This window comes from Hemicordylus capensis, chromosome 2, assembly GCF_027244095.1.
Source record: "Hemicordylus capensis ecotype Gifberg chromosome 2, rHemCap1.1.pri, whole genome shotgun sequence".
Classification (NCBI taxonomy): domain Eukaryota; kingdom Metazoa; phylum Chordata; class Lepidosauria; order Squamata; family Cordylidae; genus Hemicordylus; species Hemicordylus capensis.
Genome location: NC_069658.1, coordinates 197818782 through 197845585, shown reverse-complemented (window position 1 = coordinate 197845585; position 26804 = coordinate 197818782). Strand labels below are relative to the sequence as shown.

General features: G+C 44.2%; 1 protein-coding gene across 3 annotated transcripts in view; it reads left to right on the top strand.

The window, feature by feature from the left end:
* COL2A1 (collagen type II alpha 1 chain) overlaps positions 1–26804 on the top strand; it is a 137781-nt gene that overhangs the window by 9942 nt on the left and 101035 nt on the right. Inside the window, exons 7-15 of one of the 3 annotated variants that reach the window (XM_053298390.1) lie at positions 362–463; positions 3906–3983; positions 6610–6654; positions 6926–6979; positions 15739–15792; positions 18474–18527; positions 20945–20998; positions 21641–21694; positions 24184–24228. In XM_053298390.1, coding sequence (XP_053154365.1) covers positions 362–463; positions 3906–3983; positions 6610–6654; positions 6926–6979; positions 15739–15792; positions 18474–18527; positions 20945–20998; positions 21641–21694; positions 24184–24228 — 540 coding nt within the window. Of the gene's footprint in view, positions 1–361; positions 464–3054; positions 3217–3905; positions 3984–4582; positions 4612–6609; positions 6655–6925; positions 6980–15738; positions 15793–18473; positions 18528–20944; positions 20999–21640; positions 21695–24183; positions 24229–26804 lie in introns of those variants that run through there. The other 2 variants (XM_053298391.1, XM_053298392.1) reach the window with 2 other exon arrangements.

Genomic DNA, 26804 nt, shown 5'->3' with positions numbered 1-26804 from the left:
CCAGGCCATATTAATTGCTACAGTTCTTATATACTAATCCTAAGAATCTTATCTGCCTGTAGTGTCGTCGTAACAGTACAGATGATTGAACCATCATAACATTGTATGAGGTTGTATTGGTGTAATTGTTGATACACCCCCAAGCGTGTGGTATGAGGATTCTTAGGGCTGGCCTATTGATAGGTTAAATTAGTAGGGAAGAATTTACATTAGACTAATTAAAAATGCATAACAATTCTATGGGTTTAATTGGCACAGTGGATTTTTAAAATGTAAGTGATTTGCCAGTGTAGTGTTGACAGAGAGGATATAGCTCACTATCTGACTTCCTTGGTCCATTTTCCTTCTTTGCTTTCTATAGGGTGCTCCAGGCCCACGTGGCAGAGATGGCGAACCTGGTACACCTGGCAATCCTGGACCTCCTGGACCCCCAGGCCCCCCAGGCCCCCCTGGCCTTGGTGGAGTGAGTATCCTTCACTTCCCCCACCCCCTGCATACTAAGATGTATGGTTACAGAAAGTGATGAAAAGAGGCCTTTCACTGTGCTACCTGTTAGGAACTATCCGTGTTCTAACTCAGCAAAAGCCTTAATTCAGTTCAGCACGTAAAAACATGCTATCTAATATTCAGATTGCAAATGGTGATTTTTAATCATCCTAAATTACCTTTGCACCCCTGTGTTGTATAACATTTGCAAAGTTGTGCTGCATTAGAGCAGTGGCTTTCACACTTTGCTCTGGGGAACCCTGGGATTCTTCAAAAAGCATAATAGAAGTTCTACAACAAGAAAATCAGTAGCAGCTTTAAAAAAACACACTTATTTGAAACTGAAGCTTACTCATCCCTAAAGCTTTGGCTGCAATGGGTGGCCACAGGGGCATGTGTTGAATATATTCCAAGATGCATTCTCAGTTCATGCAGAATGACACTAGGGACCAACAAGTCTGGCTGTTGTCTTGTGTAAACTGTATGCTAGGGATGTGCAGAACCAGTTCGATGGTGAACTTGAGTGCCATGAACTGGGCCGGTTCGACTAGTTCGATCACAAACTGGTTTGAGCTGGTTTATTGAATTGACTGGCCCAGCCTATCAGCTTGACTGAACCGGTCCGCATACCCATGCTTTGGTCCAAAATCAGTTTGAATTCAGACTGAACCATACCAAACAGTCCATGTACATCCTTACTCTGTCTGTGCCTAGTTGGCATGCTAGATTCCATGGTAGGCACGCAGGGGTTCCTCAGCAGATGTTGACGTGGAAAGACTTTCTTCATTATATTAAAACTGAAAATCAGTGGCTGACATCCAAAAAAACAAACTACTAGTGAAGTGAGCAAATTTGCACTAACACAAGATGTTCGCTTAGTCGCTCTAAAAATGGGATTTGCAGAATTGCACTATAGAACTCTTGTGCAAATGTCCCCATTGAAACAAAGGAGGGGTATTTCAGTTTTGCAACTGTTGTGCAACCACAAACGAGTGCAATAGCACAATACTAGTCTGGAGTGCAAGCTCCAGAGTTAGCACACTAGTTAGTGCAATGATGTTGTGCCTGTGCAGTGCCCGTCTACAAGTGCTGTCGATGCCAGCCACTGTGTGCTAGGATCCACAGTGTGTGTGAGGATCCACAGAGCCACCAGTGCATACAGACTTGAGCCACCATCCAACACTGAATTAGGCAGACATAAGCACAACTGAGTTCAGTAGGCACAAGCAGCTATTTTGCTGTGCTGTATTGTGCCCATAAGGTCGCAGAGGACTTCTGTAACCTCCTGCACAAATCACTTCCCATTCATGCCTACCCAGTTATATCTGACTGCTCTAAAGGGCCTGATGGATTTTGCTTGTACTAAGATAAATGACTGCAGCAACTGGGTGTGTATAGGCCATGTGAAACAGTAATTTTCAGCTAGGATTCATCTCTCTGTTTTGGAGGCCTTATGCATGGGACACCAGCCTCAATAGCTAATAGTGGGCTGCAGAGATAATAAAGCAAGGATTAAGCAGATTTCAATTCTGGGGCAAGTTTTGGAACAACCAAGTGAATAGCAGATGTGGACAAAGTCATAAGTTGGTAGGTTTTCTTAAAAAAAATATTTTGGAATCACTCACATTGGGCTTGTTCACACAATCATTAAGTGTGTTGGACAAGCGGCCTACCCAGCTTTGGGAGTTATGTGTGTTTCTGATTTTTGGTTGTGTGTGAGTAAAAAACAAGGTAGGAGGCAGGGAGCGTGATCGTCAGTCAAGTCCCACCTGGGTAGGATGAGCATGCCCTACCCAGATTCTGTCCCCAGCTTCTGAATGAGGTAGAAGGAAAAGCCTTCCTACCCAGCTGATACTTAGCAGATAGTCATACTCTCCACCTCCTTGTTTTTTTACTTGCACACAGCCAATAATTGGGAGGACACATACAGCTCCCGAAGCTAGATAGGGCATGACTGCTAACTACACAGTTAGCAGTCGTGTAAACAAGCCTATTGTTTAATTTCAATCACTTTGTGGCTCATTCGGGATTGAAGCTATTAATAGCCCAGATGCAATATCACAGATCAATATTAAAGAGTGATTAATGTAGTATATGTGCCAGCCACTCTCTTAGATGGCACTTACAGTGACCAGCACTGATTTGGATGTGTTACTGGACAGATATGGCACATTTGTACAATCATATCCCTTTACTCCAGTCCAGATTAGTGTAGAACTAGCCGACCCCACACAGAGCATCTGTGTGCTCTTTGGGGCCGGCAGTTACCTCCCCCCCACCTTCTGCCCCATTCTCCGCTTCCAGGCCCAGCCGCATCTCCTCTCCACCACCACTTCTGCACCCCCCCCCACTTTCTTTCCCCGCTCCTGGGCCTTGCCTCCGCGGCTGGGCCCGCCAGCGTCTCTGGCCTCCACGACTGGGCCCACTGCCACGGCGACCAATTCTTCTGGGTGCGCCTCAGCCAATCAGGCGCATCCGTCGCCCAGCCAATCGACTGGGTGCTGGGACGCACATTCCAAGGCACACCCAGGAGAATTATATATATAGATAACTACTGAACCTTCATTCTATGCTTAGAAAAGCTAATAAACATTAAACATGCTTTGAAAAGAGTGGGAAACATCTACTTTTGCTATTGTACTTTAAGCATTCTTCTATGTTAAAAAAAAAGGTGGTTAAAATGTGTGGAGTAACTTTGGACATGGATCCTTGTCCTGGTAATGTACATAGGTATGTTTTAAAGGTTTCCAAACAGAATTAAGGGAGACATCAAGTTATAGTTTCCTGCTCACCTCTGAATGCATACAAGTATGTTTTTGGAGCTGAGTTTGACTTGGCAATGTCCATGTTATAACCACTCTTCCTAATTATTCTAAGAGTACTTCGATATCTTTAGAGTTACTACTGTACCTGTGCGGTACAGACACCCCGTCTCCAGGTGTAATGAATAACTTTTTGTACTCACAAGAATTGGAAAGTTTGTGTACCATCTCCCCACCCCGCCTTTGATTGATTTCTATCATTGCAGACCTTCACTCATGATGGTTGCAAATGCTGAAACAAAGCCTTATCAGTAGGGTAGTCACTGCAAATGACTACTTTAGGAACACTTCCTATTCTCTAATGATTTTCTTCTGCAGAAATGCTACCTAATAAAATATTTGAACAGAGGTATGAGCCCCAGGGAGAGTAAAAATGTAAAAAGAGAATAAACTTGTCCTAATTTCTTCCTCTGTGACGTGGGTACAATTGCCCATCAGATATCGAGGGAAACTCTGGACTTTTGAAAACCTTTCTCAAGTTTCCTTTTGTATAAATGTTCTCCATCTGATTGCATTGCATTCTGCGTCCCACTGAAAATGCTTTTTTTGAGAATTTGACTGGACATTTTGTGTGTGCGTATGCTTTTATTTTTGCAGAACTTTGCTGCTCAGATGGCTGGAGGATTTGATGAGAAAGCAGGTGGTGCTCAGATGGGAGTGATGCAAGGACCCATGGTAAGAACGAGGAGAATTACCAAGTCTCTTGAGGTCATACTTACACTGCAAATGTATACTGGTTTAACTTTCATGTGTGGTTTCCCTTACGGAATCTTGGGAATTGTAGTTTAATAGTGCTGAGAAGTCTCTCTGTCAGAGATTCTAAATTCCACTTGCAGAGCTGCTATTCCCTATTCCCATGGTTCCCTAGGGACAGGGCTGTGCTGGTTCCCAGATTTTGAGAGCCATTGGGCAAGGCACCCTCATTAGGCCTCCTTAATCTGAAAGAGGTGGGGCTTGTGAACTGAGAATTCTCTCACAGTGCTCCTGATCTTCTTAGGTGCAGCCCAGGCAAATGCACAACCTTGCTGCCCTATGGAGTCATCCCCTCTCTGAGAGGATGAATGAATATTGTTACACCAGTATAAAGCTGTGGGATACATACCTGAAGAAACTTGGCATGCTTTTTGTGCCTCTTTTCACTGAAATATTATGGGCAAACTGGTGTATTTTGCAAAAACACTGAGAAACTAGCAAACCCTGCAGTTCCTAGAGATATCAATGAGAGTGCTGTGATGGTTCAGCCACCTTGAAATCTAAGCCCAATACACACTTAGGGCACAATTCGTAGCACAGTTACTTGGTGGTAAGCTACATTGGGATCAGTGGGAGTTACTTTCAATTAAATTTTGGCCCTAAATTCCAGATGACCCTAATTTGGAGAATAGGTTGTATGTTTTGATTCCCTCTTCATCCAGCATGCAGGGTACTGTAGTCTGTACTGGTTTCCATGACTCAGAGCTAAACCAGATGTCTCTGCACAGGGGCATAACTATAATAGGGCAATGGGAGACAGTTGTCTGGGGGCTCCACTGCCTTGGGGAGGGGGGCCCAGAGGCATGTCACATGACTGACTCCCCCAGCCGTGCACCTGCCCGGCCTTCCTTCATTTGTATTCATTCTCCGAAACTGATGTGAGTGTTAAGACCAGAACCGCATGTCTTTCTCTAGTACCATGAAATGACTTTGCATCATCCACAATTTACAAAACCTTTAAAAAAAATAATTTAGGATGATGTTCTATTGTGGCACATAGGTTATATAGATAGATAGATTTTACTATGCTTTTTGTTAGCACTATTCAGCCTCATTTAAGATTTCTTTACTTCATGAGCTGAGCTTCAGTGAGGGGGGCCCATTTTAACATCTTGTCTCTGGGCCCACTCCAACCTTGCTACACCCCTGTCTCTGTATCATGTAGTCCAGAAGCAACACACAATGTATCTGTTGGGGCATTGACGCATCTGTTTGGCTCAAAGACCAGCTTGGGACCAGCATGAGATCTGCAGGCTGCCAATCTGGCATCTTATTGTTTTTGCAGGGGCATACTAAGATAAAAAGATACGTTTTTTTCTGGGACACTTCCCACACTCACAGGTTTGCTTCATACATGATATTTTCCCTCATATCTGTGTAAGAAAAAAAAAATCAGGTGTATACTTGTGTGCATGACTGTATGAAAAAGCACACAAGATTCTGGCTTGATACGATTAATTCATGAATTTGGATAGTCTCTGTGCAGGAAAATGTCATGTATGATATGGTCTCCAGAGCTGACCCAGAAGCATGAGAAGCTATAATCCAAATGAATCTGAGGAGCATTCTCATATACGAAGTTAAATCAGAGACCCATTTGTTATGTAAATAAGCATTTTCCCCTGAAGGGGTTGCATTCATGTTATAATGCCTAAAGAAGCCAGAACTGCTTCAAAACTTATATGTGAAAACATACTTAGATAACACTGATTTTGTAGGGAGCCTAGACCCTTCCCACCACCCAGCTGATTAGCCAGGATAGCTCCATTGGACTGAATGGAGCCCTAAATGTGAAAATTATAGTCTATGAATCGGAAGAAGCCTATTGTGTGGAACCTTTTTTTGGTGTTAAGCCAGGTGACTCAGCTGAACACCACCTACTTGTATCCAAGGCACAGAAAACCACATTTATTTATTTATTTATTTATTTATTTATTTATTTATTTATTTTTCACCTTTCCAAGACTTCTCAAGCTGTTGAAGCAGGCCGCCTAATGCAAATGCTGACTTAAGAATGGCTTTGGGTCTTTATATTCCTTGCCAGAACATCCCAAGTTGAGTGCCAAAATAGTTGAAATAGATGATTATGGACAGGGAAGTAATAGAGAGATTTGTTTAAGGGGCCGGGTTGCTGTTGCACTTGGATCAAGGGCTGAAGTATGCAAAAACAGACAGCAGCTACTGTTCTTCAAGATCCCACAAGACTTCCAGCAGGAAATTTCTACTCTCCAGCATTTTTTGGCAAGCAGTAAATGAAATTCAGGCTTAGTAAACATGGACAGTTTCCAAGAGAAAGCGAACGCATGTGTGTGTGGTTCCCCCCCCCCTTTTTCTTTCCTCAGAATGACTTCTATAAATAAAAATAGTCCTGGATGGTGCATAGAGAGAAAAGGAGAATTAAAGGAGCTGTGTCAAAGCAGCAGGCTGGAGTTAGCCCTGCTCTGGTTCTTAATGCCCTTTCAGGCCAGAAGTCCCTTTGCTTGTGCAGGGATTAGACTTTTTTTTTTGGTAATGATTGTGAGTTTGTTTTTTTAATTTCCTAATATAGGGACCTATGGGACCACGAGGCCCTCCAGGACCTTCAGGATCTCCCGTAAGTACAAAGTATTTCACTCCAATTGGAAGATCTCTCATGTAACAGCAGGGGAGTAACAGCAGGAGAGAGGGCATGCCCTCAACTCCTACCTGTGGCTTCCAGTGGCATCTAGTGGGCCACTGTGTGAAACAGGATGCTGGACTAGATGGGCCTTGGGCCTGATCCAGCAGGGCTGTTCTTATGTTCTTATGTTTGAAAAATAATTCAGAGGGAAGAATTTTCCTTTGCTGAGATGACCACTGAGGATATCTCTGTTATTTTCTTTCAGGGCCCTCAAGGATTTCAAGGCAACCCTGGCGAACCTGGAGAACCTGGTGCTAGTGTGAGTATCTAGGAAGTGAGGTTGTCTTTCCCAAAGAGCGGACATGCACTCACCTGACATGTTCACACACTCCTTCTTTTCATTGTCAAGTGACCCTATGCGTCTCCTACAGGCCTCCTTGGTTTCTGTGAACCTTAAACCCAGTCAGGGGTGGAGGATGGGACTGGCCATGTAAAGGACAGGGTAGTTGCCTGGGCTTTGACTGGACATCACTGTGTGCAGAGCTTAGCTGCAGCTGGGGTGGATTGCCTGACTGTCACCATAAATGGACTGGATATCTGGACTGCAGCCAGGACACACACACTCAAAGGACCTGAATGTGCTCTGCAGCCAGGTTAAGCAGAGAGGTAGGAACCACTGCAACCCATGTGCTATGATATAAAGCAGACCCAGCTCAAGGCCCCTTGGGTCCTGAAGCAGCAGGACAAATTGCTGCCCCCAACCCTTCTACCATAGCATGCTCTTGTCTCCCCCACATTCCCAAGCCCCTCTGCGTACCCATGGCTCTGAGCATGCCACATGCCGTTTTTGCCTCTCAAGCCTGGTTCCTTCCACTTCAGGCCCCACTGATTTTGCCCCCTAGCTCTCCTTACCTTATCTGGTGGTTGCTGCTCCTTGTCCCATCCTGCCTGGGACAAAGACGTTTTGAGCTCTGTAATTAAGGTCTGGCCTACATGCTACAGGTTCCTGACTGTATGAATGGCGTGGAGGGAGAGAACATTTTCTCTGACTCTCGTGACATTAGAACTCAGGACCATATGATGGAATTGGTAGTTGGTTCAGGATAGATAAAGGAAGTATGTTGTCTCACAATGTAAAATTAATGTGTGGCATTCTCAGCTGCACTAGTGGTCATGAAGGGAACAGGAGGCATTTGCAGGGGAAAATTGGCAAGGAGGTGTATAACCCTTTTCCTGCCCACAGATTGTTCCCTATTTCTTCCCCAGCTGTTCTTGTTTCAGTCTTGGAGCCAGCTGGAGGGTTAAATGTTGGAGAGGGATGTGGAACGAACTGGCATGGAAAAGGTTAAGCACCCCCTCCACCCTGCTATATACTGACTCTCCCCTGAAAATGCCTAGCCCCTGCCAGAGGCGCTCCTTTCCCTGGACTTGCAGGCCAAAGTCCAGGGCCTCCACACCCCTTGGGGCCCCCCAAATCCTCTTTAGTCTGTCCCGGGTGGTGTGGTCGCTGTGCCGGATGCTGGCCCACACTGCACTGGGCAGCTGGGCATGACCTCTGCTTTGGACTCAGAGTGGAGAGTGAGGAAAGAAATATGTGGGGTTCCAAATATGTTAAGTTCCATGTTGAAATTTTTCTGCTCATGCATATTTGCCTACATATACCTGTTTTATATTCTTACATCCCTGTGAGTTCAGTTGCTGATGTGCCCTTGAGAATCCACATGTTAAAAATACTGAGAGTGTCATGGGGTGTGTGTGTAGGAGGAGGATGCTTAACCTGTGGGGGAAGGGCTCCAGTGGGTCAGGGGGTGCACCTCTGGATGCAGCTTGTTAGCACTCTCTTGCTCTGGCTGTGTATGTAAGTCAGCAAACAGGATGGGAACTGGGAAGGTTGAAGTTAAGAGATGTCCTCGTGATGCTGGTTAATTTCCTGTTCTGATTCAGATATAGTTAGCAAAGCCTTTGCTTGAACAGGGTAGGCGCAGGCTCTTGTGGACAGGAAATCCCATCTTCTAATCAGATGACCTGTCACCTGACCAAGACCCAAAACATGTTCTTTGACCCCTCAATGTCTTGAGCTGAGCTTAGACATCCAAGCCAGTGGTTGTGATGCTGTGATATGTCCAAACATTTCAGGAAGGTCCTAGCTGCTCAAACATATTTTGCTAAATGTTTACACTTGAGCCATTGGAATTGTTGTGGGCATCCATGATGTCACAGGAATGCAGCCAGTGAGTAGGAGGCTTCTGGGCAGGTGAGAGGACTAGTGAGAAGTCTGCACCTATGTGATCTAGGGCTGTCTTTAGAATCTTTCCAGCCAATTAACAGAGATCATGTAGATGAACCTAGGAGAGGCAGAAGAGTAATTGGTGGGTCTGTTAGTCTGGCATTCTTACCCCTGGACCTTTGGGTCAAAGTACAGAGCCTCCACACCCCCTGGGGGACCCCAATCCTTTTTAGTCTGTCCCAAGTGGTGTGGTTGCATTAAAAACGTGTTTAAAATACTGTGGGGGGGGCACTCCAAAAGCCTTTAGGTTCAGACTCCAAATTACCTAGGTGCACCTCTGACCCCTGCATTAGCATTATGAGGCAAACTTGGGTTGGGAACTCTGTGTTTGCTTCACAATGTGTACTTCTGCTCTTTAGCACAACCAAAATAATCTAAACAATTAAAAAGACATGTCTTTAATCCACAGCTCTGTCAATTAAAATTTGCCTTCATGAGGTTTTAGCTGGGAGCTACAGTTGAAGAGTGGTGTTCTGTCACTTTCCCTGCTGCTGAGCTGCAGTAGACAAGTTCTAGATACATGTCTGGAGTTCTTTGGTCATTTTCCTCATTTCCCTGGATGGCGCTTATAGTTTTAAGAATGACCAAGTAAATCTAGCTGGTTACTGTTCCTGTCTGATGGACTGGAGCAAATGTGTCGAGGTTGGATTGTAGATGATGATTTGTGTGAGATGCTTACTGGAAACTGATGTGTATGCAGCATTCAGTAAGGTTGTACACGCAACTTTCGCCGTGCACTCCCTAGGGCTGGGGGAGAGGCAGGGGCTTGCCTGCCTTCCCCTGCAGACAAGTGGCGGCTGTCTTGGCCTCCACCGCGCAACACATCTACAGTGCAGTGGGAGCCAGAAATAGGATTGGGAAGAGGAAGTCCTCTTGCAACCCAGTATGCCCCACTCCAGGAGTGCAGCAGCTGCTCCCAGTAGAGTAGCCGCTGCGCTCAGCATGGCCATGCCTTCCCCCAGGTTTGCTGCCCAAAATGGCAATGGGCCGGGAGGAAGCCATCTACCTGGCAGCGATCACACAGATGATTGCCAGCAGAGGTAGAACGAACCCACAGCTTGTTCTTCCTCAGTAAAATGCTGGGTACAAAAAGCAGACTTCACAGGTATGGAGCAGCCCGTAGCAGAAGGCTCCCGGAGCTCTAGATGACACAGAAGACTTCAGAAGGCTCTGGGTGCTCCAGTTACCACAGGCAGCTTTTGTCGTGTGAATACCCTCAGTATGTATGTCCATCACATAGTTGCGCTGTGGTGACTACAAAAGGAGCGTCTTACATGGTCAAGTCCAGACTTTGGCTAATTGTTGGGTGGAAGTTGTTGATCCTGGTGGAATTGCTTATGGGCCTTCTTGGCAACGAGTCCAGACGATGAAGATGTAATTGGTGTATCTCACACAGATGAGAGGCAACAGGAGAATGAGGAAGTGTTCTTCTATTAAGCCAGCTATAAATACATTGGAATATGGCAGTGCCACATGATTATTTATAACAGTATTGTTGCATAATCCTAGATAAGATTTCTGATAGCTTGTAGTGCAGCTTTGTGTGAGGTATAGAACATCTGTATCTGTGGTTGCCAGGATGGTGTTTTCTGGGAGATGCTCAATGGACTATAGCTTCCTCAGGATTCCCCCAATTTCAAGGGGGGGGGAACCCCTAGAATGCTGGGTCTAAGGATGGCGCTGGAAGTACCACTTGATATTAGGCCTGCTGCTGAAAATGGCAGCCCAGTGTTGAGTTATCCTTCAAATATATTCTTGAACAAAAAGCCGGAACAATTCTTTCTGCTGACTGGCATCTTGACTTGAGGATGTGGTCTAGAAATCCTTAATGAGCCAAAAGATCACTTATAGAATAAATAGTTGTGTTTCATGTTGTCTTTACCCAAATATTTGTTTTGTTGTGAAACTCCAGGGATATGAGTTTTGGGCGGTATATAAATAGGTAAATAAATAAATTTTCTGATCCATACAGGAAAAAAATAAAGCTGTGACTTTTGCCAGAATGGCTAGAACGATCTCTTCTGAAGCAAATAACATGCCCAACTTGTATAAACTTTGGTTATACAAGCAATGAACTTTGTGCAAGTTAGGATGGTACTTCCCAAACAGCCCTGCTCCCACATGATTAAGATGTGAGTGCATCATGAGTGCACATCTCTTCCCCGACCCGATGCACCATTCCTTAATCATCTGGAAGCATGGTTTATCTACACAATCCTTCTCCACCTGTTCCAAATCCTAGTATTTGGACTGTGTGTAGAAGAGCAGTTTGGTTGAACCACACAATTAAGGAACAGTGCAGAGGGATGTGGGAGACATGACGTGTCTTAATCACATGGGAGTGGGTGGGAGCGGTTGGAAAGTATAATCAGAACTATGAATAATCAGTATTATTTAAATAAATAAATAAATAAATAAAATATGCTCGGCAGATTCCAAATTATTACCCATTGAAGGCATTTTCTATCCAAAGCGATACACAGAAGAGCCTTTTAGTCTGGAATTTGCCACTTGTGAATCTTGCTGATGTAGGGTAGGAAGTGGCAGGAAAACATTTTTTAAACTCTAGCCAGTGGAGGTTTTGCTTTTGAATACAGACTTCTTCATATGGTAAACTGTTCTTACATAGAACACACTTCCATGCAGGAAATAGCTTGCAGCCTACATACCAGTCACAGATCACAAGGTGGCCTGAACACCACCATGAATTCTCTACATGACATTAGTCAAGCCGCTGTTATCTAAACATCTTTCTGCCATCTGGAATTTGAGGGTAATATGACTAACCTGTCTCAGGATTACTGAGATAACGGGCTGGTTCTCATGACCAAAGTCAGGAAAGGAGGAGAGTTCAGCCAGGCTCCAAGCCCTGGGCACGTTCCCAAGAACCAGTTGTGAGTTGGCAAAAATTGCGGTAGGCAGAGGGAGACGTGATTGCCTGCTAGCCCTGATCTTGGTAGGGCGGTGGCGGCCAACCCACCTCATGTACCCAGCACTGTACTGAGGATGAAGGGAAGGCACATCCCGCACTGCCCTACCCAGATCGAGGCTAGCAAATTATCACTTCCCCCTCCTCCCCCCTCAATTTTTGATGACACATGACTGTCCTGTGGGAGTGCACACAGGATTTCAGCCTGGCTGGACACTCATCCTTCCCTGTTTTTGGTTGTGAGAACCAGCCCAAGGTATGTAAAGCTCTTTAAACACTCTAAAGTGCCTCATGAATATGTTTGTCATGTTATTTTTGTACTCTGTTGTGCTTACAATTTCTAAATATTTTATTTTAAGCTGCCTTGGTTTGTCTTGGCAAGAAAGGGGGATATTTATAAATGCTTTAAAATAAATAGTAAGCTGTTAATACCAAGTATTATAATAAAGGCTTTTGAACCTGGCAGCCAGGGTCACTCTCTCAAGACTAGGGGTGTGCAATTTTATTCAAGGTCAAATCAGTTTGGGTCGAATTGGTGGCAATTCGCAGATTTGACCTCGAATTGAATCGCCCACAAAATAGAGGGCCCGATTCAACCTGAATTGATTTGGGTGATTTGAGCACAATTTTGAGGCCCATTTTGCTGGAAAAACGGGCCTCAAAATGGCACTTCTTCCAGGGGCGGGGAAGCTGGTCTACCAGTTGGGATCTGTGGGTAGAGCAGCCCTCCACTCCAGACTTAGCACGTCTGCCTGCCTCAGAGGTCTGGTCAACCTGGGTAGACCAGTCCTCTGAGGTGAGAAGACACACTAAGACTAGCTCTCCCTGGGAAAAAGTGCAGTTTTGAGGCCTGTTTTTCCAGCAAAACAGGTCTCACAATGGCGCTTAAATCACCCAAATCGATTGAGGTGATGAGAGGGTGATTTGCCAGCTGTTTTCGACAAATCAATTTGATGGTTCTGAGAATTGCGGAATTTGATTTGTGCACATCCCTACTCAAGACCCTCCCAGATAGGAGGGGGCTCATGGAAAGCAATTGAAACCCATGTGATTAAGACATGAATGTGCATGTCTCACTCATCCCTCTGCAGTGTCTGCACTGTTTCTTAATTGTGTGGTTCAACCAAACAGCTCCTCTCCACACAGTCCAAATACAGTACTAGGAAAAAGGCTTTGTTAGTGCTCACATCCACTCTGTGGAATTTGTTAGCTGAGAAGCGCTATCAATCCTGCTCCCTCATGAGTTTTAGAAAGATGCTAAAGTTTCTGTGTTTTAATTTCTAAAGCCTTATGGTGTGACTGACTGATTCACTTTCACTTATCTGTGCTTATCTGTACTTATCTTTTTTCTTACTGTTAGCTGATGTTTTGCTATTTCATTGTCTGACATCTTCACTAACAATGTACACATTCACAGTGCTAGTGTCCGCGCTTCTGAAGTGCAGGTGCTAATGCAGGTGTGGGGCATATTCACCTATCCTCTCTTTCTCCGGGTGTGCTCCATCTGACCTGAAAATGGGTTTTTGAGTGTTGTGCAGCCCTCAGGAACCTACTTCTGGGTCTCATGGAGCACTTACGGAGAAAGAGAGATCAGCAAAAATCATCCCCTCCATCCAAATGAGCATTGATGGTCTGTGCATGTGCACTGTACATATGCTTTTAAAAAAAAATTGCATAGGCAAACCATTGGTGAGGGTGTTGACCATTATTTTGAGATTAGGGTTGCTTTGCATTTGTATGTGATCTCTGTTTTTAATAGATTTTTATTGTAAGCCACCTTAGGATACCTGTTTGAGGTCAAAGAATAAATATATATTTAATATAAATTTGAAAAATAAAACCTAAATAAAATTATTTTATATTTATATTTCCTAAATAAAAAGTTATTAAATGGATACATTACAACTTAACCCTATCTAAGCCATGACTATCAGCAACCTGAATGCAATTTGCCTAATCTTAGTATTCCAATGAGTATATTACACAGATTCAGCAGAGGAGGCCAGATCTTTGTCATGAGTCTACAGCTTTCTTTAAGAAGTTCTGGACCTATCTTGTTGTCACTCATAGCTGGAATGAGAGTCCAGTGTCCATAAGAGCCTACTTATTCACCAATTAACTCTCTCATTCTTATATTTAAAACTCACCTTTTAGCAATGTACAGTCAAGGCACATTAAAAAAAAAATCTGAAACAGTAAAAAACAACTTGAAAAAACAGCCCTGGAGTAAAACAACAATTAAGAGGCCCTGGCTTACAGGTGAAACTCGGAAAATTAGAATATCGTGCAAAAGTCCATTAATTTCAGTAATGCAAATTAAAAGGTGAAACTGATATATGAGACAGACGCATTACATGCAAAGCGAGATAAGTCAAGCCTTAATTTGTTATAATTGTGATGATCATGGCGTACAGCTCATGAAAACCCCAAATCCACAATCTCAGAAAATTAGAATATTACATGGAACCAAGAAGACAAGGATTGAAGAAAAGAACAATATCGGACCTCTGAAAAGTATACAGTGTACTGTGCTTGATTGGCCAGCAAACTCGCCTGACCTGACCCCATAGAGAATCTATGGGGCATTGCCAAGGGAAGGATGAGAGACATGAGACCAAACAATGCAGAATTGCTGAAGGCCGCTAATGGAGCATCCTGGTCTTCCATAATACCTCATCAGTGCCACAGGCTGATAGCATCCATGCCACACCACATTGAGGCAGTAATTGCTGCAAAAGGGGCCCAAACCAAGTACTGAATACATATGCATGCTTATACTTTTCAGAGGTCCGATATTGTTCTGTTCTTCAATCCTTGTCTTCTTGGTTCCATGTAATATTCTAATTTTCTGAGATTGTGGATTTGGGGTTTTCATGAGCTGTACGCCATGATCATCACAATGATAACAAATTAAGGCTTGACTTATCTCGCTTTGCATGTAATGCGTCTGTCTCATATATCAGTTTCACCTTTTAATTTGCATTACTGAAATTAATGGACTTTTGCACGATATTCTAATTTTCCAAGTTTCACCTGTACATGATATGCAGGCTTTCATCACTGGAAGGAAGGCCGGTGGTCCACAGGAAGCCTTCAGCACAAGGCTTCTTTGCACATTGGATCAGTCGTGGAGGGGAAGTTATTTCTGCATCTCTCTCCTTCCTTCAAAAGTCCTTCCAGTTGCACGAACCTGCTCCTGAGAGCTGCATGACCCTCAGGAACAAATTTATACAACTGGAAAGGGCTTCTGGAGGGAAAGAAGAGTCATGAAAATCTTTCCCCCTCTGCGCCTGGTCCACTGCACAAAGAAGCCTTCACTTCAGTGCAGGGATGCTGAAGCCTTTTTGTAGAACCAGAGCCAACCCTCCTGATGATGGAGGGCTGTTCATCATGTAAAACCCTGTCTTTGAAAGCTTGCCTAAAAGAGGTGATGAGTAGACTAAATAATCCAGTCCTGAGAGAATGTTTGACAGTCTCGGTGCCATGACCAAAATGGTCTGATCTGTCATCCCCATCCACCATGTAAGTGGTGGGACAAACTGAAGGGGCGGTGCTGAAGAGCTTATTTGGACAGATCCATATAGGAGACAATTCCTGAGGTGCTCTAGTCCCAGGCTGTTAAGGGCTTTAAAGGTCAAAACAGACACTTTGAATTCAGCCTGGGAATATACTGGTAGCCAATAAAGGCGTAATTGGGGGCATTCTACTGACTCCCAACAAAACCTTGATGGCTGCATTCTGGGTCAGTCAAAATTTGTAGAACGCCTGCAAGGGAGAGTGCAAGTTGGGTACATTATAATAATCCAGCCTGGAGGTGATTATAGCTTGTTTCACACTTATGATGTTTTTCCCTCTCTCCCAGGGTCCGATGGGTCCCCGTGGGCCACCTGGGCCACCTGGAAAACCTGGCGATGATGTGAGTATGCCATATCTTGATCTCACAGTATCACAATACGTTTATATGTATGCAGTATCACAATAGCTGGCCCAAGTAATTTGGGAGGACACATACAGATGAAGGAAGAGTTTGCTGCAGAACTCACGTTGTGAGATGCAAGACTGTTTGAAGGTGTAACTTTTTTGTGTGGCATCTGCATGGGAAAGTCCACAGCCAGAAATGTTGGGCTGTAGTGATGATGGTGGTGTTGGGGGTCTAAGGCAGGTGACATTCTGCACAGCAGAATTCTGGTGTTAGGGACCCACTGGGGCTGCTGCACAACATGAAAAGTAGCCCCAACAGTGTTGTGTAACAGGGCAGTTGCGCAACAACTTAAAACAGGATCCAAGCCATTGCACAATGCTACTTCAATTGGGCACAATGGCTGACATACTGAGGAAAATGACTAGAGGTTGTCCTATTGAAATTAAAATGGCCAGTTAGGCATTGACTTAATTTCAATGGGACTTGTTTGAGTAATTTTCCTCAGTATGTCAGCCAATGGAAGTAGCACTGTGCAGCTGTGCAGATGCTGTTTTAAGTCATTGCACAACTGTCCTAGACTGCCTTTCATGTCTGGGCTGCTTTTCATGTTGCACAGCAGGCCAGGTGGATATTCCCTAATGTCAGCATTCTGCTGTGCTGAATGTCAGCTAGTATTCTATGCGCAGGCAGAGAGGGAATGTCAAACAAGAAACACTTTAAACAAATTAGATGACTTGCTCACTTGCTAATGGCTTTGTAATGTAATAAATAACCTAAAGAAAATTTAAAGAGCAAGCACCAGATGCTTGTCAGTTGTTCCGATGCCTTTGTGCTTGTTGGTCAAAACACTGAAAATTGGGTGCAAGTTAATTTTTACTGAGCTATTGGTTAGTATATTGCCAGCACATTTCCCCCTTATATTTCTTTAAGGGTTTTGTTTTGTTTTTGCATTTTGCATTTCCCCCCCTTACAAAGGAAAATTCAGGGAAGGGACTGGAATATCTCTGAGGGAACCATGCTCTTTTTCCATCGCTTCTATTCCTTATTATAGCTTAACCTTTCTTGAGGTCCCAAGGCTGGTAGCAATACTTCAAACACATAATTTTTTCTGAGGCAGGCAGCAGCCTATTATAATTAGAGAAATGGAAACAAACAAACAAACAAACCCAAAACCACCACCACAACAAAATCCCTGCTTCTAATTCAACTGAGCCCCGAACTAACTCTCAGTAGGAAGGCAGCAATATTGATAAGAAGTTGCCTCATACTGGATCAGACCATCCATGTAACCCAGTGCTGCCTATTCTGACTGGCAGCTATTCTCAAGCTCTCAGGCATGGGCTTGTTCCCTACATGATATTCTTTTAAGTGAAGGTACTTAGGATTTTCTGCATGCTAAGCATTTGCTCTAGCATTGATCTGTGGTCCTCCCTAATCACCAGTAACCAGTCCTGAGAGAGTCCTGATCACCAGTAACCAGCCATTTTGGGGACAAATTGTAGCTTGAAGGGGAAATTTTCTGTAGGAAATACACTGGCAGCTCTGGCCACCCACTCACTTTCCCTGCTTCCGCCTGGAAGAGCAGATGGCTAGAGCTGCTGGTGGGACAGAGGAGAAGAGGAGAAGGCAGCAGTGGAGGGTGAGACAGGCAGTGGTGGTGGCGATCAACAGAAGGAGCCACCAGCTGGTGGATTAGAGGGGGTGGGGGAGGGAGATGATAGAGGGCCCCAGGGGTGGAGTGGGTCCGTGTTCCAAGGACACGTTGGAACACTGGTCGCTCTGTCCCTGGTAGGTTGGGATGTCCAGGCTCATGTTCCAGCTGCAGAGGACCTAAAACTAGGTGAGAGAGTATATGAGGGCCACCACACATGTTACGGGAAATAAGAGTTCCCATTTGTCCATCTTGTGCCTTGCAGTGACCATCATAATGCATGGAGAGGAGTTGCATGGCTCAAAACATGTAGTAAACACACAGGTGAGGGAACTGTGATGGGTAGGTGAGCTCATCATGGATCCTGTCTGATCAAGGCTCTTGTGGGTGTGTTTACAGCACTTTCACAAATGTGACTGCTCTGATACATTATGGTGTTTATCTCAGAGACACACCTTGGAGCAACAGAACCCCACCCCCAAGTTGTGAGGAATAAATATACTTATTATACGCAGTACTAAGTATATTTGGTCACTCAAATAGCCTTCAAACCAAGGCAAACAAACAAAAGAATGCCCTAGTCCACACAGTGTGCAATTGACATGTGGAACTCATTGTCACAAGACAAAGATGCTGAAAATAATGGTGTGGAAAAGGAGTTTAGTTAAATTCATGGGGAAAATTGCAGTTAGCCAAGTTTAAAAGGAGAGGGCAACCATTCTCATGGCCTTCCTAATACAACCCTTGGACTTGTCTGAACTGGGAGTGAATGAAAGAGCTGTGTGATTCTCTTACACTTATCACTGAAAAGGAAAGCACACAACCTTTAGCTTAAAAAGCAAGGAATAGGTATCTAGTAATAGTTTTGTTGGAGACAGAATACTGGTCAAGATGGGGCCATAGATCTGATCCAGCATGGTTGTTTTAATTTCTAGTGTAGAAATTTAATTTCAAGTGTAGTTTTTGTATAAATATCATCCATTTTTAATAAAGTAAGTGATTTTCCTCATCTGTCTCATTTCAGGGTGAAGCAGGAAAACCTGGCAAGTCGGGAGAGCGTGGATCACCTGGACCTCAGGTATGCATGTGTCCATTTGTTACCAATATCAGTGTACCAGCAATTGGATTCAGAAACACAGTAGGAACTGTCCACAGTCTTGTGAGAGCTCATGTAGTCAATGCCACTTCATGTAAACAAAGTTTGGGGAAAGTAGGAAACCTTCTGTGATTTGGCTAAAGTCTTCCTAGGGACATGTTTAAAACTTCAGGTTTTGCCAGCAGACCTAAATCTTGGTTTAAAAAATAATACTGGTAGACTTTGCAGCTGGATCTCTGGTGAGAAGTGTTTCCAGAAAACAATAATGTTCAGGATCTGCAAAGCATTTATGCGGGTTCCAAGTATGATCTTATTCACCCTACAGACACTCCTGCAGCCTTCTGTACTTCTTCCTAGCAATCTTATCCTCTGCACACACACCAGACAGGGACCTTGCATGCTTTTCGCAGCGCCATCTGCTGGCCAATTTTTGCATTTTGAGAAGAACCCACCCTTTTTCATCATCATTTTTCTGGGGACTGGGAAAGGGGTAGGTTTTTCTCAGACTGAAAGAGTTGGCCAGCAGGTGGTGCTGCAAAAACACACACAAAATCCCTGCTTAATGTGTGTTCAGAGGGTAAGACTGCACTAGGAAGGAGTGGAGAAACCCACAGGAGTGTCTTTACGGTGAGTAAGATAGTGCTTGAAACTTGTGTGAAAGTTTTGCAGAATCTACACTTTATTGCTAGCTGGAAACCACCTTGTGCTAGTGAAGATGTACAAGGAGCTATCTCCTGAATTTGGCTTTGATACAATCCTAGCAATTAAAGGACATAAATTCTGTATTCAGATTTATCTCTGTGTGTGTGTGTGTGTGTGTGTGTGTGTGTGCGCGCTGTGTGTTAAACAAAATCAAAATTTTGCACTAAAGCAACCCACATTTTGCATACTAGGAAAAGTAAAATTATACAACCTGTCTACATCATGTAAATTAATCAAATTTGTATTTTTGCAGCTTGCATAATTGATTCAGTGAGCTGTTGATCAGAGTTTCTGCTTTTGGTGTTTTTTCGCCTGTAATTGGCCCCGCACTGTAAAGCCTATCTTTGCAGCCATAAAACACTTGCCTGAAAAGAAAGAAAGCTGAGAGAATGCTGAATTCTGCAGACAGAGGTTGACCTTTCTACTAACCATGTGCTTGCACACCACAAAGAAGTGTCTTTGCTGCTGAGAGCTTCTGGAGCTCCACAGCACGTCAATTTTTGCCAGTCCTTCCTTCTTCTGAAAGTTTCCTGCACCACCCAAAAATATGACCCTGAGGGCTACACAGCCTTCAGGGATATGTTTGGGTGGTGCAGAGAACTTACAGGTCAGGGACAGCCATTCCATGAGGCAAGGTGAAGTGGTCACCTCAGGCAGAAGATTATTGGGATGTCAGTGTGGCAGCAAGATGCCTTTCTTCCCCCACTTTTTAAAAAAAGGAAATGGGAGGGTGTACAGAAGGGGAGAAGAGGTCTTGAACTGCAACTGCAGTGAGGGAAGGAGAGATCGGTGAAAATACCTGCACTTGCATGATAAATGCTGTGGGCCTCTGAAGGCTCTCTGTGTGGCATGAATTTCTTCCTGGCACACAGGCACATGGTTAGTGGAGACACTGGCCAGCACCAGTGTACTTTTGTGTGGAGTAGCTGAATATTTATTTATTTATACGTTAATAGCAATAGCAATAGCACTTACATTTATATACCGCTCTATAGCCAGAGCTCTCTAAGCGGTTTACAATGATTTTAGCACATTGCCCCCAACATTCTGGGTACTCATTTTACCAACCTCGGAAGGATGGAAGGCTGAGTCAACCTTGAGCCCCTGGTCAGGATCGAACTTGTAACCTTCTGGTTACAGGGCGGCAGTTTTACCACTGCGCCACCAGGGGTTCTAAGATCCCACTCTTCCTCCAAGGAGCCACATGAATATGCACTATCTGTCAGTTTGGAAAAAATGAAAAGTTTAGGGCATACTTGACAACTATCACTGCAACCTGAGTGTCATGAATTAGTGTTATGATGTCAGTTTCTTACATCATAATGCTATTAAGAAGGCTGCTGAATCATAGGCTGTTGAAAGGAGGGACTGAAACTGTCAGGGAGTGAAGTAGTACTGCATTACTCCCTTGTATAGTTAATGCTGGTTACTAGCAGAAACAGGATAAAGGCCACTGCTTAACACAGGAAAGTTGTTTTTCTGTTTCTGTTTTATGCCTTTTGATGTAGACCTATATCTATGGGTTGAATAGGTCCTCTCACAATGTAAATGTGACTGGCAGTCCAGAAACTTGTCCCCTTAACTTCTACAGCTACCTGTTCAGTATTTCAGTAATTGTGTAGTTAAAAGTTGAGAATGGGGATGTGTTTAAAGAATCATTTTGGTTTTACTTGAACTGACCTCTTTTTTACCCATAGGGTGCTCGAGGTTTCCCTGGGACTCCAGGTCTCCCTGGTGTAAAAGGTCACAGAGTAAGTATTCAGTATCATATCATTTTTAATTTACTTTCTGAAAGGAAGAGGGTATTTGAGATCAGCATATTTGTGTCCCCTGTAGTAGTTCCTGTGTTTACAATCCAATACAGTCATCCCTTGCCAGTCACTAGGGTTCAGTTCGGGCAAAACTTCGCCACTGGCAAATTCGTGAGTCACTCAAAGGCATTTTAAATCGGCAAAGGACAGCAAGGTCAGCATGGGTCACCAAGAGGAATGAGCAGATCGAACCACTGAGCCCCTCCATCACTAAAAAACCTTGCCGACCGCGGATCCTCGGGTCGCAGTTGGCAAGACCAGCCACCATTTCCTGTTCGCATATACAGCGGTTAGTAAAACCGTGGTTGGCCAGGGGTGACTCTACAAACTAAACTTATAATACATGGAAGGGGGCCTAACAGGGATATTTTTATTATGATCTGTCATCTTGAAACTAGATGGTAGCCACTCAAATTAGAAGCAGTTAAATCTGATACAAATTGGCCATGGATTGTTAGAAGATTCACCATGTTGAAAGAAGTGGAAGGTTGATTCTTTTAGTTCTTAGAACTTCTTGCTAAAAGAACATTCTCTCTACACAAGAGTGCTGAGAGGTCTCTTATGTTTTCCTTTCTTTCCCAGGGTTACCCTGGTTTAGATGGTTCCAAGGGAGAAGCTGGTGCTGCAGGAGCTAAGGTAAGGAACACGCTCAGTTCCATCTTTGCCCCTCTCATCCAAAGTTGTGAAGTGGAAAATTCGTGCTATTTGCAGAATATAGTTGAGATCAAATGCTGTAGGTATTTTAGCACTCTTCCAAATAAATGCCCTCAGAGTATCAAACTGAATTTTATTAGCTCTTCCTGTTTAAATATAAGCACCACAGAAGTGAAATTAACAACTCTTCTGTGAAATTGTTCCTTTATGAAAATTTTAAGGTGTCCTTCAACTAATGTACTCAGGGCAATGTAGAATTTAAAAAATGAAAAAGAAATACTTCTTTTCAAGGAAGTCACCAAAAAATTACTCTTCATGTGGCTGGAAAAGGAACATACTATTGGGTATTAAGCTGGACTCCAAGCAATTTGGTAAAGGAAAATGGTTCTCTGAGGAAAGAACAGGTGTACAGCAAAGAGGGCAAGTTTTATAAAGCAAAAGTCCCTTTTCAGTAGCCTTCAAGGACAGCTGCTAGAGCAAATTAACATTATTATTGTTGTTCACGCAGTCAGGCAGGTGTTATTGACTGGTTTGTTTTATCCAGACATCGAATTCTTCCCAAGGACCTGGGATGGCTGAATTTTATTATCAATGTTGTTACTATTATTATAGATATCGTCACAGAATATAGGCTGTTCTCAGTAATGTTGCTTTTTGTAATTGGCTGATGGTAATTTCTGTGGCCCCTATGGTGTTGAGGTTCTCTTCAAGTTGTTTTGGAATTGCTCCTAGGGCGCCAAGTACCACTGGGATTATTTTGGGATGATGATGATGATGATGTTCTTTGAAATCCAGTTCCATAACAAGTGGATTGCTGTTTTTCTATAGTAATTAAGTTAATCATACAGCATGTAAAAGCAGCAAACGTCCATATTCTGAGCTTGCATTGTCCTCCTTGCTGCCATCTGGTATCATTTGCTAATAGCTGTTGTGACATCATGCATACTCATTGCACATTGTGACATCTGAAACCATCCTAGGTGGGACCCTGGCAGCTGCACAGTGTGCTTAATTTAAATTTGATTAAAATTAAAAATTGATTTTAATTATCCATTGAGAATTGATTCTCCTCTCAATCCTTGATTCTCACACACTCTTCAGTGTGTATTTACTTGAATTGGATTTAATTTTGTGCTGCCTCTTTGTCCCACCTACCAACCAATCAGGCCAAGGGGTGTGTGCTGCTAAGTGCTGTACTTCAACAGTGGGGTGAGGAATTGTCATGATTATGCATTACTGGAGAAGCTGGGGGGCATTGCTGGGGAGTGGGAGAGCAAGAGAGTTGAGGTGGCCAAGGTACAGTGCTGTGCTCCATCCTTACATCTGCTTTTACCCTGTCTTTTTGGTGATTTTTCGGTCATTTTCCTGGGCTGTGGAACCTAACCCCCCAATTCCCATTGACTTAAGGGAGCTATTCTCACAATCAGCAAAAATCGGGCTAGGAGAGTCTAGCCTGATTTTTGCTGATCGTGTAAACGACCGGGCTCACAGGCGAGCCTGGTGGCTTACAAGCGGCTAGCTCACTTTTGTAGCCCTCCCCAAAGCCCGGGTTTGCGGAATGAGTGCTCCGCAAACCTGGGCTTCCCGATCATGAGTAGCCATGGTGTGGCTCCGTGCTGTGGCTACTCACAAGTAGACCCCCAGAGGGGAGGCGAAAAGATGCCTCCTGGCTCTGGGGTCTCCACAGTGTGCTGTGCGCGCTCGCACAGGGCATACTGGAGCTCCTGGGGGCCGCATGGCCCCAGAGCTCCCCAGCCCACGCTGGCTCCGTCATGGAGCCGGCAATCGTGTGGGCAGCTGATTTGGCCACCCAGGGCTCCCTCCCTGCTTGTGTGCGGGGAGAGCGGGCTTAGTCCGCTCTCCCCGCGCACTCTCAAGAACCAGGTCTCACTGATTGTGAGACCCGGCTCAAGGTTTCATTATCCGCAGTTTCGTTATCTGTGGTTGTAGGCCAGAATGGAAACCCCGCGAATGAGGGCCACCTGTATACTTATAGATCTTCTATGATTTATATTTTCTACTGTTATATCACTTCTGGCATCATATTACTACCATGTTATATCACAACTGGTTAAAGATGGTAATAAATTATTTACTTATTTACTTCTCCAAAGACACTGCATATTCCAGCCGTCAAGCAGCAACCTATTGTTGCTAGGGGAAAAAAGTACACACACATGCATGCAAGTGTGTGGCACCCTTGCTTACCGCTTGGCAGTAACAATCCTGCTAGAAATGGCATTACCAGTTGGTAACACCATTTGGCATTACCATTTACCAGTTGGATACATAATCACCCACAGGCCACTGATGTTGTGTGACATGCTAGTGGAGTGCCCAGCACCTCACTAATGAGAATGGCAGTGAAATGTTTGCAACATCCTGGGTATTGCTTCCCAGATGACATATTCTTGCAGCATTTGATGGTAGACATAACAACAATTTAGTTAATATTGCCATTTTTATTCTAGGGTGAAGCTGGGTCTCCGGGTGAGAATGGTTCTCCTGGTCCTATGGTGAGTATGTTGATTAAATGCAGACAATGCACCAATCACAGTGGAGTGGTCACTGTCCTTATGCAATTGGGGGGAGGGGTAGTCCCTCTCCACTCCTATGTTTGATCATATCCAGATTTGCTTAGCTTCAGCAAGATTGCTGCCTCATGTGCCTTCAGACTGTTATAGATACATAAGTATTGAAAATGGAAACCAGTGAAATAACGGCAGAAAATCTCTTGCCCAAGGTCTCATAGGAAGGCTGTGCACATGACCAAAAATGCTGGCAGGGCAGAAGGCTTCTGCCTGCCTCCCCACACACAATCGAGTTTTGTTTAGGGCTGCTCAACTTCGGCCCTTTGGCAGATGATGGCCTACAACTTCCGTAATCCCTGGCTATTGGTCACTGTGGCTGGGGATTGCGGGAGTTGTAATTCAAAAACAGTCTAAGTTGAGCAGGCCTGGTTTAGAGGCTCTGCCACTTGCATGGCACATGAGCCATGCCACAGTGAGCAGCAGAGTAGGGATTCGGAGCAGGAAGTCCTCCAGCATCCCTCAGTGAACTGCACCAGGAGCGTGGTTCATTGAGGGATCCTCACTCAGACCGACTCTGCCTGCAGCCCAAGCACACACACACACAACTCCGACTCTGAGGTTAAGGGTGTGCTCGCCGGGGGCGAGGGGGGAATGCCAGGGGGAAGTGCCTTATCCTTAAGGTCAGGATAAAATGTCAGATTAGGTGGGGCAGAAGCACCAGGATTGGGGGTGCTCCTAGTGCTCCACATAAGCAGCCTAATCCAGACTTGTCTAGCCTAGCCCAGGTTGGGCTGCTCATGAGAATAGCCTCAGACAGGGCCGGATTAAGCTAGTGTGGGGCCTGTAGCATATGTTATAAAGGGGCCCTAAATTTTAAAAAATGCACATAAATATTAAAACATAAATTATTTACTTGCATAGGAAAGTAATTCAAATTTTTCATTTGCTATATTTTGGAGTATAGGAGGCCAAGCCACAAACTCACACTTATTACAACAACAGTAAACATCTATATACCGTTTTCCAATCAAAATTCTCAAAGTGGTTTACATAGAAAAATAAAGGGTAGATAGATGATTCTCTGTCTCCAAAGGGCTCACATTCTAAAAAGAAAAATGTGGTAGGCACCAGCAACAGCCACTGGACAGATGCTGTGCTGGGCCTTCTCTTAAAAGACACATTTAGCAGAAAAGGGATATTTTATCTAACATGGACCAAATAAAACAGGCAAAGTTTTAACTTTAATTCCCAGTTGGAAGCCGGGCGTGCAGGGCCCTTGAAAATGTGGGGCCTGTAGCAAATGCTACATTTGCTACTACGTTAATCCGCCATAGGCCTCAAGTCACTAACAGACAAACTGGGTTTCTTTATAGAGTTTTTGTCACCTCCAGACCTGGAGATTGCATATTGCACAGTTGTGTGAATAGTCCCAAGGATAAAGCAATTACATATGCAGTACAGACATCTGTAACACAAAAAGAGGAGGCTCAGGCCTCATTCCTTCACAACACCTAACATTTTTGTTAGTGTATCTGTAAAAATTTAGTGGATGAATGTGACAAGCTGGTGATTGGTAACATATATAGCATATAGGTGCACCCATTACAGATAGTTGGGATCATTTGTGGCTCCCTGTTGAGCATATATGTTTTGGAAGGCCTGGTTTTTGTTAAACGGGTGTCAAACAGCCCTTTCAAGGTTGCACTTGTGCAACGAATAAAACAGTGTGCAGGCACTTGTGCAGTGCTACTGGCATTGGAAACGATGGAAGTAGCTTTGTGCACGTGCCCATGTGCTGTTTTAAATATTTGTGCAACACAGCTAGGGCTGGCTTTCATGTGCACAGCAACCTCAGCAGGTCAGAAACGGCGGCATTGCTTTGCGCAACACATCGGCCATTATTTCTGAGACTTTGTAGCAGTTCAGCCACCTGCCTTACTCTCCTACTCTGCTCCAGTCAGCTGTGGTCTAGCTGTCATCTAATAAAGGAGGAAGATAGGTAGATAGGCATGGAATGCCTAAAGCGGGAAACGCCACATCTGCAGAAGACAGATGTACATCTCTGGCTCCAAATCTATAAATGAAAAAAGCAGTTTCATGCTCTTCTATTTAAGCCTTTATTATTTTGTGAAAATAAGTCACAAAGACAGATTTCGGGAGGCCAGTTGGTCATTCAACATCACTCTCTCAACTACCTGCATCCTGTCCCCCCCCCCCCGCTATTTACAAGTTATTCGTTATCAGCAAATCGACCCCATATTCACACATTTCCATGCCCAAGGGAAAGGAAAGTAGGGGCTCTTAGTGCTTGAACAATATTCTCTCAAACAGATAAGGAATAATGGGGCAAAGTAATATAGTACAATTTGAGACATACATATATTTTCCCATCTCACAAAACCTGACCCCAGAGCCAGTTTCGCTGAACCTTAGGTTCAGAGGCCCTAAGTGAACCTCTTTACTTCCTTCTGTAAAAGTGGACAGCTGCCATTTACTGCTATGAAGAAAAACAAAGCAGGGCATTTGGAGAAAATGTTGCAGTGGGGCCAAACTTAGAGATC